At 43.3% G+C, this 15,341-nt stretch overlaps 1 protein-coding gene across 1 annotated transcript; it reads right to left on the bottom strand.

The window, feature by feature from the left end:
- Positions 1–1,506: 1,506 nt before the first annotated feature.
- LOC147316795 (ribosomal biogenesis protein LAS1L-like) lies at positions 1,507–3,901 on the bottom strand. Its single transcript, XM_086313340.1, has one exon. The coding sequence runs from the start codon at positions 3,693–3,695 to the stop codon at positions 2,085–2,087; it is 1,611 nt and encodes a 536-aa protein (XP_086169466.1). The 5' UTR covers positions 3,696–3,901; the 3' UTR covers positions 1,507–2,084.
- Positions 3,902–15,341: the final 11,440 nt, after the last annotated feature.

Here is a 15,341-nt window from a genome sequence, read left to right as displayed (position 1 = left end):
GGATAGCAGCATTAATATAATGACAGTATGAATAGCAGCATAATATAATGACAGTGACGGTATGGAATAGGTTCAATTGTATTTGTTCTTATTTACTACGGTGATAGCTCTGGGAAAGAAGCTATCCCTGAATCTGTTTGTCCTGGTTTTATGTGACCTGTACCGTCGGCCTGACGGTAATAGTTCAAACAGTTGGTTGCTGGGGTGAGAGTAGTCCTTGATGATATTGCCAGCTCTGCTGAGGTACCGAGAGTTTGCAGTGACCTCCATGCTGGGCAGAGAGCAGCCAGTGATCTTCTAGTTGCAAGTTCACTCTAAATTGATGTTTAACAGAAAAAAAAAATGTTTTTATGTTTTTTCCCTAAAGTGTATGTAAATATCTGGTTTCAGCTGTGAATATACTGCCCATGAATTGTATAATATAATCGCAGTATAATCGCAGCCTTTGCGGTTAGAAAATTGCACTTGATCATGTCGCGATATTATCGCAAATGCGATATATCGTTCAGCCCTAATCTAAATGCTCTTTATGTGTGTAAAGAGTTTATCTTCTAACCAGGATTCAGTTCATTTTAATCCTTCAACTTAAACATGAAAATAACAATGTCTGCCTCAGTTTTACCATATCTAAATCATCAAACACCCCAAAAGTCCTAAAATGATCCTAAACCCATTTCAACTTAAACCTTAAATCCCCCCTTTATTTTGACACATTTCATGTGTCAAAATAATGTACAAAACTAAAAATGCTCAGTTTTCCCCACTCATGATCCAATCTATGTCATGAAAATGAACTTAAAACAGAACAGTCATCAGTCATGTGCTTAGCCTTAGTCCAGTCTTTACCTCAGTGTCCAGTTGGTCCAACCTTAGTTCAGTTCGTCCGTCCAGTCACCGTCCATTCATACGTATTCACACCAGGTATTTCCTCTTTCTTGCCGAGACAACAAGAAACTGTTCCTCTTTCACAGTTGCGAGTAAACATAACTAACCTCTCACCTATAAATGATTCTCTCTAACTAAGTGTGTGTGTGTATATGTCGTCCTCAAATGCTCTCTCATCTCACCCGTTGCACTTCTGACCTTCCACCAGACCAGAGGCTCATCAAATAGCCTCGTCTAACCTGCTCCTCAGAATAACTTAGACTCTGCTTTCATTAATGCAAACTTTCTGCAACTTAGTCTTTCTGAAAGACACACACTGTTTAAACCTCTGAATGCAATATCAATGCTGCAGATTATATTATTAATGCAATGGTGACGATGACGATTATTTAACAATAGCAGTAAAATAATTTCCCTGCTCCACACTCCCTCTCTCGACCTCTGGTACACCAGAGGTCGCAATACATTGTGTCCTCGCTCTGACCCTCTCTTGTGGTCCATCCGGCCTCGGGCCTCCAGGATCCTCACCCCCTGTGGTCGCCGAGATCTTCTGCAAAGGAAACAAAACACCTTTTCCTGCATCTCCCTAACTTATCATAGTTGGGACTCTTTAATCAAAAGCCTTATCCTAATTATGTTCTTGACTTATAGACTTGTATTTATATATATTCTTCAACGTTACTCATCATTTTACCACTCTCTTAAAACGCTGACACTAACTTCATTTTAAAACCTCACATTTCCTATGTTATAACCTGTTTTTGATATAGCCTTTTTATTTCATTTTGCTCCTTTTAATGTAACAATACCTTATAATTCTAGTTTATCAGACTTAATCAAAACCTATGCTTTCCTTCCTTTGGTCCTTCTTTAAATCAGAACATTTTGTCTTCTGAAAGTTTTATTTCTGCTTCTGCCAACATGTTTAGTTAACGAGCTCGACTGGACAGAAACAATCACAACTGCTGAACCTGCACTGTGCTCATGGTTAAAATTCCACAACATTTTGTCTTCTGAATATTGTATTTTTGCTTCAAAACTGCTTCTAGCACAACAAGAGTCAGCGGAGGCTGGAATGACAACAACAACAACAATCTTGTGCTTAACATAAAACATTTACCATTTAACATAAAACAAAAAATAACACAAGTAACAAAAACAACACAAGTAACTTAAAAAAGCTTCAGTCCACATTTCAGTTAGTTGAGCTCGCTGTTGCTCCAGAGGAGGCCCTCAGCTGGCCGGGCTGGAGCCGAGGCCCCGGGGATGCTGCTACGTGTCGCGCTGCTCTCCAGCTCCACTGGCTGGTCAAACACAGTCATTATCGAATAATTGTCCACCATGAGGCCCGACGGGTCGTCCGACTGTCCAGGAACTTTACCAAGGTCATAGTTCTTCCATGTGACATTATCAGTGCACACCTGCCACGGAGAACCTCTGAGGGCAAGTGCTCTTTCAGCCTGCACGTCTGCCCATTTGCGGTCCTCACTTCTCTCCGAGTCCATCGGTGAGGAGTGTTGCATCTGGTCCAGCAGCATACTCACAGTATATATGGGCTGCTGCTGCTGCAGAGGTGTGCTGGCCTCTGAGCGCTCTGTCTGTGTGTAGATGGAGCAGAGCTGGAACAGCTTCTCTCTGGTTTCCTGAGGGGGGGGATGCTCCATGTCATCCAGGACTAGCTGGATCAGGTGAGGTGTGCTGATGCAGGGGGCATCCAGACATGCAGAGAGAAGCTGCTGCCACCTCAGCTTGATGCGGTCGATGAAAATCCTGTCCTTCATTCTGGCTTTCTTCTGCAACCTTGTCTCAAAATGATATTCAAATTTGTTGTTGTTGCAGAGGAAGACTTCTGAAATCCATGCAGAAATATAGAAACACCTGTGACCGTTGGGCTCTTTGCTGAGCAGCTTCAGTTCCACAAAGAGCTTCTCCAGGAAGAGGTGAATGAAAGACGAAGAGTTAAGCATCTTTAGCAGGGGCAGCCAAAAGCGCAGGAAGGTTTGTGGGACTCTGGGCTCAGTGGGACTGGCACTGTCAGATGTTGCACAGCCTAATGCTTCCAGCTGCTCCATGGTAGGAACAAGAAAACCGTCTTCCAGCAGCACATCAATCAACAGCTCCCTGGACCCCAGTGCAAACTGCTTGATCTCACCCAGCAACGAACTCATGTCTGCTAAGGGGGCCTGCCACAAGCTCTTCCCCTTGTCTTCAGGAGACCCATCATCAAAAGCTTGGTACTGGTCCTTCTGAAAAGAGATCAGCAGCTCCCGAGCGTTTCTGCAGGCATCCACTTCTTTCTGCCTGGCAACGAGCTGCTCATCGGGGCCTCCTCCCAGCTGTCTGGACCAAAACTCCTGCTGGAGCCACTCCAGGGCCACCTTACATCCCTTTCGGCACCATTTCAAAGAAGGAAGAGTCCCATGCATGATTTCGTGCCTCAGATCCACCACCCACTCGGGGATGTTCAAGTTTCCAGCCAGTTGCCTCAGCGGCTGGGCCTTTCTCCCCTGCTGGCGATCCGTGATAAGATTAACAAATCTTACCAGGGCCGTCCCGTACATCAGGGTCAAGTCATCTCCGGTAAGCTGTCCGGACCGGTCCCGCACCTGGCAGCGCACGAGGTCTGCTGTGCAGTCCACGGCCACGGGAAAACTATTAGCGTACCTGGCCCTCCAAGCCGATATCCTCTCTAACGCAAACCTCTGCAGAGAGGAGTCCATCGAGTAAAGGTAGTCCCGAACCTGATCCCACTCCGCTTTGTTAAGCCAGGCTACCACATGGCGTGTTTTCTCAGAGCCCTTTTTATTCATTGTGCGCGCTCCGGACCTCACGCTCAATCTCTCACTCACCGGGAAAAGCCGCTCGCCTCACGCAGAGACCACTCGCAGATTTATATGACAGAGGACCGCGTTCAGAGCTTCGAGTTTTACAGTTGCTTGTCGCACAGCAACCAGGAAATGACGCTAACGTTTTCTTCGGCTTCGTTTGTGGCTGACGTTCACCCTGCGGGCACGCTGACGCCACCTGCTGGATTGGAGGATGGAGCGATGGTTCTACAGAGCGCTTATTTACATGATGCTGGTCATAAACGAGCTTTCTTTGGCTATGGTCAATGGCGTGTCCAGCGGGGTGGCCTGGGGGGGCACAGGCCACCCCCCCAACCAGACTGGCCACCCCAGGTGCCACCCCAAAGGCAAAACAATAAAATTCAATCAAATATCAAATGTCCGATTATGTTTTCACGGTGACGCTCAGATATCCGAGTGTAAGTGAATGCAGCATCGGCTTCTGCGCTATGTGCATCACGTTAGCAAAGGTAGGAGAGCCAAGCACGAAAGACGTCACTGCAGGAAACAATTTTTCGGTGAAAGAAAATGAGGACAGAATAAATGTCCCGGTAAGTAATATTAAGTTTGTTGAGTTTAGTAAACTTCGGCGAAATTAGAATACCAAGGAAAAAATAACACTTAAAGAATTATTGCAGCCGTGGAATATTTCAGACAGTATGCTACAGAGGGGAGCTAACATAAGAGTTATGAGTTATAAGATGTAATCTAAGTCGTAACATTGCTGTATGGAGCTGCAGATTTGGTTGCAGGTTAACATAGCTGGACTGGCCATCGGGCTTATTTGACTTATTTTTTATTTTTTTTGTAACGGCATGAACAATGAGAGGTGGTGGATTGGCCAGATGCAGGTCGATGTGTAGAAATAACTCCGTTGTTTGGTGGTGGCTATGGCGGGGCTTCCACAGAGGCAGCCGCCAGTCCGAGTGTCAGGTGAACTGAACTTCAGGTAAGAAGTTATGACCTGCAGTCTATCTGGGTCAGATATGAACTAAGTTTAGGTGGAGTTTATTTTCGTTGTGCTGACTTTTTACTGTCAGTTGCAATAACTCATACTGCGTTCTAGCCAGCTTGGAGTTTTTATACAGCTGTTCGGTTGCTATGATGTTACTGATAGTGAACTTTATTTTATTCATAAGGTTAGTTAGTAGAGTTGCCAACGGCTCCTTAAAAAAATGGAATGGTCCCTCAATCAGAGAAAATATTACACGTTTCGTATTGAGCTGAGAAGAGACGCAGTTTGTCCCGAACTTCAGCTAGAATGGAAAAAGACACAAAGCTGGATTTATTCTGTCTTTACGCTGCACAGCTGCCTCTTCTCTCATCCTCCCTCTCCTGTTGCTACTTCAATCATGAAACTGATCGATGATCAGCTGATCGGCTTTTCTCTCTTGTTTGTTTATCGCCCACTTTGCGCCAGAAAGACGAAACCAGCAGATGTCGCGCTAAACAACAGCAGCACGTTTAAGCTTGATCGGCTGTTGTTAGAATTTATTTAATATTAATTTCTAGTATCAGCTGATGTTTGCTGGAGCCACAGCTGTAAAGCTGCTGGTCATGATGTCGGTTTGGATATCTGGTGAGAGGGAAACGTGAAGACCACCCACCAGGATCCTTTTTTATGTAGCTGACAGCTGGTAACTGTGCAGGGGCGGGTCTAGCAAAGTTTTGCCAGGGGGCCAGGTAGGGCATTAACAGGGAAAGGGGGCACAAAGAAATACTTTTCTTTCCTATTCTCATTTAAAATATCTAGCTTTTATTAAATAATTATCTAAATCTTACAACCAAAGTTTTTATCTGGCGTAAAATGTATAGAAATCATACATATACCAAAAAGACTGTACATCACTGTCACAACAGGGTTTGTTTTCATTCAAAGGCTTTATGGCTTTAATACCTGGTGGGTCGGTCTGTAGTCAAAATGCCCGATTTTCTGTCCCAGTCCAGCCCTGCAGGTTATACTGGCAGTGTCACCATGCCAGCTGAATGTATTTCATCATCAGCCAGTGTTGTTCTTTATCAATATTACCAAAGTTTACCATAAGGCAGCATAGAAAGTATTTACTTGCTTTCAGGTTTTATTCAAATATTAGTCTTTTCAGTTGTTTCTCCACTTTTTTCCTGTTTCAAAATCAAACACCAGTTTGTGAGAAGATTATCTTCTTTTTTTAACAGGCAGAGAAAGTTTTGCATTGGAATGGCTAATTTGTCAATTGTTTGCTACAAATGTTCGTATTTTAATATTCAAAAATGTTTTTGCCCAAAACATATGTGCCTCAGTGCCTCTCTCCTTCTGACATTGTTAAAGAAAACACAACAAACTTATAATTATTTAGATAGTTACATGTAGGTAATGTCCTCAAGTTCTGTATAACCACTTTTTCCTCTCTCTGTGTTTGTTTCTCGTTCGTTGTTGTGTGTGTTTGTGTGCATTTGTCTCTTTCAAACAGGTGCCGGTCCTCACCTCTGCAGTGCTGCCGTCTCCTGTAGCGCTGCATGGTTCTAAGCTAAGTTTCCTTTCCTTTTTCTGTTCTCTTAGATTTGTCCTCAGGTTTACCCGATTTCCTTCTTTGTCTGCTTAAGCCTGTGCGTCCCTTTCAGTAAGTGATTTGAATCCACCTGACATTCAGAAGGTCGTGGTAGAGCATATCGTACGAAGGCAAGATGTCAAACACATCCAGTCCCAGGTTAGACTCCGTACCTTCTCCGGTAAGGTTCCCAGACCTAACAACAAAACTGATTATGACACGTGGCGCACACAAATTAACCTGCTCCAAAATGACCCCAGCATGTCCCCGCTGCAAATATCCAGAAAGATCCATGAGAGCCTGCTCCCACCAGCAGCTGATATAGTTAAAATGTGTGACTCACAGGTGCTATAGCGTACGGCCACAGCTTCACTCTGAGCTCCATCTCCATAGAGTGCAGACAGTGATATCTGATACTCCTTAAGACACAGGACAACAGTTTATTGAGATATTGTATTTTTTATTTCATAATATGTACTCCAACAACTCAATAGTTCTTCCCCACCTGCCTCAGGTCGCCTCCACTTAGGGAGATCCACTTAATGAGGTAAGAAACATCATCATCATCTGCAGCTTCCCAGCGCACCGTGATGTCACTGTCTGAGAAATTAGTTATCCTAAGGTCTGAAGGAGGAGGCACCTTCACTAGAAGAAAAGAATAATGTGTATGGGAATTTTTTAAAAATGGGAAAGCTACATCTTTATATCTTTCATTATTAATAACATTTACAGTACTGTGCAAAAGTCATGAGCCACACGCTGAAGTATTTCATTGGACATTATCTGTTTTTTCCAATCCTTTTTAATCCAGTTCTTGTACCTGACCATTTTCTGAGTAATGTTGTTTGTTTGTTTGTTTGTGTAAACACTTGTTTGTTTGTTTGTTTGTTTGTTTGTTTGTTTGTTTGTGTAAACACTTTGCACTGACCATTATTGGAGAATTAAAAAGCACCTAATTCAAGGAATATGTGTACACATAACAGAAAACTTGGGAAAGAACCAATTTGAAATCTTTAAGCACTTTGTTACTAGCGGCCTGTCACAAAAACACATTTTGTATAGTGTTTTTTTTTAATCTTGTTAATAAAATGTATACAAATGTGTGTGATTAATCACAATGTGTTAGTGTGTAATCACCCTGAGACATGCATGCCTGTCTGTAAGAGTCAGATCTAAAGCCACTTCTTTTTTTCTTTTTTTCTTTTTTTTTTGCCTGTCCCGTTTGGCTCTTTTGCCATCAGAATTGTTGTCTAAAGGCAAAGAAAGATGCCCAACGGATTTACTTTACCAAATTGACCATCCCAGCCTTGCCGTAATGGTCCATTTGATTCACCTTTTATTGTTTATTTTATTTTCACTTGCTGAATACGGGACAGACTTGACTGGGGGAAAGAAGGGGAGAAAGAAAGAGGGAAAGAGAAACAGCTGAGAAGAGGGACGGGGGAGAAGGGCAAAAAACAAAAACCAACAGAATGAGCAGAAAAAAAAGAAAGAAAAAAAATGCATATATCAATCACCTGGATCACCTGCTGAGAAAGAAAAAAGAAAACAAGCAGAAGAGAACAAGAGTAATAGAATAAACAGCATCACAATGATATATGGGAATATGACAGTAAATACTAAATGTTAAACATTATTGTGCAGCACATAAGATCAACAGAACACAGTGTGCTTTGAGGTAGGAGCCAAAAAGGGTGTAGTTTGTGGGTGTGATCACCCGTGTGTACACCTGTGAGCATGGATGCGCTTGTTTTTTTTAAAAAGGTTCCTTCATGTAATGATCTGCTAGAGGGTGTGGGGGGGCCACAGCCCCGTCCTCCAGGGCATGAAGCAGGTATGGAGGAGATCAAAACTCCAGACATCCAGAGGCCCCCAGAACACAAGAGACCAAGGAAGACCAACAGAGGGGCAGCCGCGCCACTGTCCCAGAAAGAGCTGAGGAGAGTCCCAGATGAGGGCTCCCTCAGCAGCCGCGGAGCAGAAGCCAGGGGGAGTTGCAGTGACGCGCCTGTGGGCTCCGCCGGCAGCCAGCCGTGCCTGAGTGACCGAGCCCCAGGCCGAGAGGCCGGGGGCACCCCACCTCCGAAGTGGTGTAGTGACCCCAGGCTCCAGGCCCCGATAAGCGGCCGCCAAGGAGTGAGCCGGTGTGTACCTGGACGCCCATCCCCGGACACAAAGAACCACCAACGCACCGATGTCTGAGGGAGTCCGCCACTGGCAGGGGAAGTGGTGGTAGGGGGAGATAGGCCTCCAAACCTTGGAGGGCCTGAGATGTCCCCAGAGAGGTGGCGCCTGACACTCTGATAGTGCTGCACTGCATGTTTTTCCCTTGATGTCACTATTTTCAATGTGTTAAGGAGTGAATAGTGAACTTCTTTTAATGGTGTGTTTAATTAATTTGATTTAATAACTTGTGACCTTTGAGTCCCTTCCTTGCAAGAATTATGGCCAATGACGGAAATGTATGTATTACATTTAAGATTGGAAAACAATGTCAATGCCACAAACGTGAGTTGTCATATACATCTGTGAGTTAATCTGCACAACCGTGTGCACATGTGCTCTGTGCATGTACACACACAAAGAATTGACCTTCGTTCCTTAAATTTGTAGCATTGCCTCTGTGCTGCCTGATGGTGCTCAGTGGCTTTTGCTTCTTGCTTTTAAATCAGATGTCACTCTCAACATAAACACAAGCTACAGCAGCCAAGCAGTCTTAGCTGAGGAAACAAAGATACATTTCCTCATTTAATGTAAAATATTGTGGTGATGTTATGTTATATTAGGCAGGCAGCTGCCCAAATAACACTGTGACAATCAAAAGTACAGGGAGTGCAGAATTATTAGGCAAATGAGTATTTTGTCCACATCATCCTCTTCATGCATGTTGTCTTACTCCAAGCTGTATAGGCTCGAAAGCCTACTACCAATTAAGCATATTAGGTGATGTGCATCTCTGTAATGAGAAGGGGTGTGGTCTAATGACATCAACACCCTATATCAGGTGTGCATAATTATTAGGCAACGTCCTTTCCTTTGGCAAAATGGGTCAAAAGAAGGACTTGACAGGCTGAAAGTGGCATTGGTTTTGGTGCCATAAATAGTCAAAAATAGTGAGATATCTTGCAGAGGGATGCAGCAGTCTCAAAATTGCAAAGCTTCTGAAGCGTGATCATCGAACAATCAAGCGTTTCATTCAAAATAGTCAACAGGGTCGGAAGAAGCGCGTGGAAAAACCAAGGCACAAAATAACTCACATTAAAATTAAATTAAAATTAACACACTAAAATACATAACATTAAATCAGCTGTGTTGGATCACGGACTCATCTAAAACCTGCAGGACACCGGCCCTCGAGGCCTGGAGTTGGACACCTCTGATTTATGCTCTCATTCACACCTGTGGGCAGTTTAGAGTCAGAGTTAACCCAACCCCACTCGCTCCATGTTCAAAGACGTGCAGTTAATAATTAGAACTAAAAGAAAGCGGTTGTAACAGTACAGAGGCGACCTTTGTGTGACAAAACCATGAAAGCAGATCTCATATAAGTGGTTCACAGAAATGTCATTAACCTCAGCTGAAGCTGACTGAGTCTGATATCTGTGCATCATGTTTCATTTTCAGGAACCTGCTCCAATGACAGAGGACCTGTTAGCAGAGCAGTCAGAGGTATTGACCAAACTGGGCACATCAGCTGAAGGTACCCACCTGCGTGCTCGGATGCAGAGTGCCTGTCTGCTATCTGACATGGAGTCCTTCAAAGTGAGTCGGACACACTCTGGGTCAGCTGTCTCCTAAGTTTCTTAGTGCTTCCTGTCTAACATCCACACTTAGACGGACACATCGGAGAGCAGCTTGGGGTTAGTATCTTGGCTATGGGGGCGATTGTGGCTCAAGAGTTGGGAGTTCGCCTTGTAATCGGAAGGTTGCCGGTTTGAGCTCCGGCTTGGACAGTCTCGGTCGTTGTGTCCTTGGGCAAGACACTTCACCCGTTGCCTACTGGTGGTGGTCAGAGGGCCCGGTGGCGCCAGTGTCCGGCAGCCTCGCCTCTGTCAGTGCGCCCCAGGGTGGCTGTGGTTACAATGTAGCTGCCATCACCAGTGTGTGAATGTGTGTGTGAATGGGTGGATGACTGGTTGTGTAAAGAGCTTTGGGGTCCTTAGGGACTAGTAAAGCACTATACAAATACAGGCCATTTACCATTTACCAAGGATACTTGGCCTGCAGACTGGAGGAACCAGGGATTGAACCACGACCTTCTGATCAGTAGATGACCTGCTAATGAGCTACAGCCACCCGTTAGCCTTCAGCATTAGCCACATGTTGTGGAAGTTTTCCATTAAATAAAGCCTGCAGACGAGCGGTAGCTAACATTCTTTAATCAAAACAAAGAACAGAAAACCAAGCTTGGTGGAGAGCATGCATGATCGCGGGGCAGACGGTCAGCAGAGTCTCCCTGAGCCTAGCATGGCTCTCTGTTAAAAACCTTCTTCAGGAACAAAAGGCAGTGCACAGCTGTTTCACACCTTAAGGTTCACACTCCCTTGCTGCCTCCCAGAGTCCTCGAAGAGACAAAAGATTCTTCCTGTGGAGTTCTGCTTCCCCCCAACTTCCTTACCAGACTCCCACCATCTGTCTAACTGCATGAGTGTGAGACATGCTACAATCCAGTGGCACCAAGGCATTATACAATAACATAATATGAATAATACATAAATAAAAGAAATTTTTATACACACATTAGCGTCAGTGTGCCCTCGAGTTGCTACATGTCTGCTAGTTTTACTGTTCAGGATGTTTTGTGTGTGTGTGTGTGTGAACTGCCTGCAGTGAACATAACTGTGCAGTCACACACACACACACAGTAGTCACAGAGAGTACCGCTGTGGTAGGGTGACCATAAAGAGGACACTGGGCTGTTAAATTATAATATTATTTTATGCCATGTTATACCCCTAATTAAAGATTGTGAATTATTATGTAGTCTTAGTTGGCATTATTCTCCTGAATTAGAAGAAGCTGATAACTATTGCATTAGTTAAACTGATTTTCCCTACATTAGACTGCTGATTTATTGTGGATGAATGATATTGTTTTATGATGTTATAAGAAATACTGTTTGCAGAAAGTCATCGCCTTATTTGTCTGATTAGAAGAGAACGGAACATGCTGGAGTTTTCTGCCCCATCTCAGCAGGAGCAGATAAACGGGGAGCCAAGGTCGTAGCTTAGGCACCGTGTGAGAGAAAAGCATGTGAATGTTTAGGCTTTTATGATAAAGTGGGGGCACCAGAGGCTATAAGAGTTTGATCAATGCTCCACCATTTTGAGATCTGAGGCTGTCTGCATACAGTGTCCATCTCCCACGCGCGTGACTATTAAAATCATTGTTTGACTTAACCCGGCCGGACCAGTGTTGTTATTGTGTTTTTTTCTCTTGTCTCCATCCCCAATTTTGAACTCGTAACAGCTTGGGGGCTCGTCCTGTGGTATTGGGGTGGAAGTTAGAGGTTTGGACGGTCCGAGGTTGTCGAACGGACAGGCACAAGCCAGTGGTCTGACGTGAGTGGGCATAAGCCGGCTTATCCAAAGGTAAGGCACTACCTGTTGAATTATTTCCAAAGTGTGCCAAATTGGACATGATTAAATTAAAAGTCTACTCACTGAAATTACTGGTAGAGGGCCTGTTTTGATTTTGATGAGGATCCGCGTGTGTCTAATGCAGTTAAAGCCGGTTAAGAGTATTTAATGAAGTTGAAAAAGAAATGCTGGGTTAGAGTCTGTTAAGGTTCAAAATATTGGGGATGGAGACAAGAGAAAAAACCACAATAACAACACTGGTCCGGCCGGGTTGAGTCAAACGATGATTTTAATGATCACACGCGTGGGAGATGGACACTGATGCAGACAGCCTCAAATCTCAAAATGGTGGAGCATTGCTCAAACTTTTATAGCCTCTGGTGCCTCCACCTTATCATACAAAGCCTAAACATTCACATGCTTTCTCTCACACAGCGCCTGAGCTACGACCTTGGCTCCCTGTTTATCTGCTCCTGCTGAAATGGGGCAGAAAACTCCAGCACACTCTGTTCTCTTCTACTCAGACAAATTAGATTTCTTATAACTCAGCAGTATAATGCATCATAAAACAATATCATTCATTCACAACAAGTCAGCAGTTTAATGTAATGCAAATCAGTTTAACTAATGCAATAGTTATCAGCTTCTTCTAATTCAGGAGAATAATGCAAACTAAAACTACATAATAATTCACAATCTTTAATTCGGGGTATAACATGGCATAAAATAATATTATAATCTAACAATTCCCCCTGATGAGGTCATTAGAATAATGACCTCACAAACACCCTTCAATCCAGTGTGGCTGGGTTCATCTCTTCTCACTCCTGAGGTCCTTTGTCCCCCTGAGGGGCGAACCATATGTGGGATGACCTCTGTGTTTGCGCAATTCAGATGCAAGAAAAACTATGATTCCAACAGTAGCAGGTCCAGATGACACTCTCCTTGTCTCCCACTGCTTTCAGCCTTTATTCTATTGCTGCAGCTACCAGTGTCGTCCAGTTGGGTGATCCTCTGCTCTTCATTCTTCAACCTTAGGGGTTAGACAACCCTTCAGTCGTGACACAGATCAGGGGATTATTCTGCCCCGATTTCAAACAACGATCTGTGTATTCTCCAGAAAAAGGAACAGGAAGGTGTCCCCTTTTTGCCCAAAAGCCTCTCGAACTTCGTTGGTCTGGTGTTCCCGGATTTCCGCCAACCCCTTCATGGTTATTGCTGTGTTTATGGGATCCATCCTTTTGTGGTGACTAGCTGGAGCCCAAACGCCATGACCCTTGGACCCAGTTGATGTCTCGGCAGTCACTGTGTCTGACTCTGCTACGGAGGATCCTCGTATATCTGTGACCTCGTCTGGTGTCTGTTCCTTTCCCTGTAAGAGACAGAAAACCAAAACACCTCTCTTCCTAACCCTAATAATCTAATGTTGTTATCTACTGACCTTCTAGTGATTCAGAATTGGTCTAAAACATTCAGAATGTCCCAGGGACTTATTCTAATCATATCTTATGTGTGTGTAAGCGTGTTTGCATTTAGCCCTCTGCACTCAAGGCGTTTCCTACACTTTATCAGTCCGGACAGTCACGCCGAACGAAGCTTCTGACCTTCAAAAGGCCGAGTGCCAACTCGTTATAAGCACATTTGCAAGGTGTGTCTGAAAATTATTGAAACCCCTCTTTTTAACAAAAGACAAAGAAATTAACAAATCTTCTAAGCGCTATTCAGTTCATTTCAATGAGTAATGATTAAACATGAAAGTGATAGTTTATGCTTTTTCACTGATTCTCTAAAAGGTCCGTCTTCTCGGACCGCTATTAGCTTAAGCTTTACCATTCCTAAGGTATTAAAGACACAAATGAAGTTATAAAATGTTCAAATAATCCTTGTTTGATGTCAAAGCTCAACCTTCCCCCCCTTTTTTGACACATTCCAATGTGTCAAATCAACGGAGCTAGAACATTCAAAAAAAAGTTAGGCAGCTACAAAGTTTCCCAGACTCTTAAGGTGATCCGCGTGTAACGTTCTGACTCAGGTATTTAATATTTTAATAAATCTCGTTTAATTAACTGCCACTATTTAAACTAACTTTAAAGACATAATTTAAGAAAAGATCACAAAGAATAACATGATATCAGTGTTTTGTAAGCGCGTGCGGCCCTCCATGCTCGAAGCCTTTTCCCTCAATAGATCAGTCAGACATTCGCGCTGACTGTAGCTTTTAACCCTTATTAACTTGAGCACAACTCTACAATGAGCAACAAGTTGCAATATGTATAAAAATGATCATGGTTACACCTGCAATGAAAAATTATATCATTATCCTAACACCTGTAAATAGAAGATTCATCAGAAGTTATAACAATCACAGGAACACAGATGTTAGTATAAGGTCAAAAGCTTCAATAAATGATCATCGATGCAATGCTTGTTGCATGATTCTCATACAATAATAATGCTGACATTAAAATAACAGTATAACACCCCCTTTTGTCCCGTTTCACTTGACACCTAAACGTTTATAAATGCCTCTTTAATTCTTGATTTTATTTCCCCCTTTTCTCCCCTTACTGACCACAGCAGGGGGATCTTAGTTTTGAATCAGCCATGAATCCAGCTCACCTGATTCATCAGTGAGCTCCACCATCACTGGCGTCTGACAGGGTGGCGCTGCATACTCTTCCTTTAATGTCACTATTTTCAACCTGTTAATTAGAGTGTTTAAACCTGAAGTCGACTACGTCCACAACAAGTCAATACAGCTGTAAATGTGGCCAATTATCAATCTATTACCAATCAATAACAACAGATAACTTCTATTTTATGCATGCTTTTAATCAACCACTCACCCAGAGGATCTCCAATCCCAGGAAATGCCTTCTCCTCCTTTAATGAGTCTGTCCTCCTTCCATGCCCTGGTAACTGGTCCATCCAGAGCCATATGATCTCAAATACACATACAACAAGCCAAACCACACCTTGGTCACACCAACCCTCCTCCTCCCCGAAGATGTCCAATGCCATCCTAGTATGGACTGTCAAATGTGGCTTTAACGCTGACTGTTCTGACAATCCATTTTATAACGTTCCTGGTCAGATTTGCCAATCTCTGCACCAGGGTTTTAAACGTTTCGCCATTTTCATTAGGTTTTATCTTTTATTTAGTTTCGACTCCAGATTTTCAATTTTTTGCCAGTTGTAATTAGTTTTTACCAATTCTTTGCTAGTTTAGTTTAGTTTTTATTTTCTGAAAATCCTTAGTTTCAATTTAGTCTTATTTGTGTTTTGCAAAAAATTAAGTGTAACAAAATCTCAGTTCCATCATATCAATCATGCTCTTCTGGTTGTCCTTGGGTGTTGAGACTAATAACTATTAACTCTTGCCGCACCGAGTGGTCCTAATTTTGGTTAAAGTTAATTGATAACCTTTTGAAGGCGATTGTTTCACACCTTTATTTAGATGTCCCAGTCCTGTTGTCTCGGGATGCATCACGCTGCCTTATCTG

Source organism: Aulonocara sp. 'chitande type north' Nkhata Bay, linkage group LG12, assembly GCF_057382095.1.
Source record: "Aulonocara sp. 'chitande type north' Nkhata Bay isolate Kocher_YH1m ecotype deep benthic linkage group LG12, A_spYH_male_GT1.1, whole genome shotgun sequence".
Lineage (NCBI taxonomy): Eukaryota > Metazoa > Chordata > Actinopteri > Cichliformes > Cichlidae > Aulonocara > Aulonocara sp. 'chitande type north' Nkhata Bay.
This window is presented reverse-complemented; position numbering and strand designations above follow the sequence as displayed.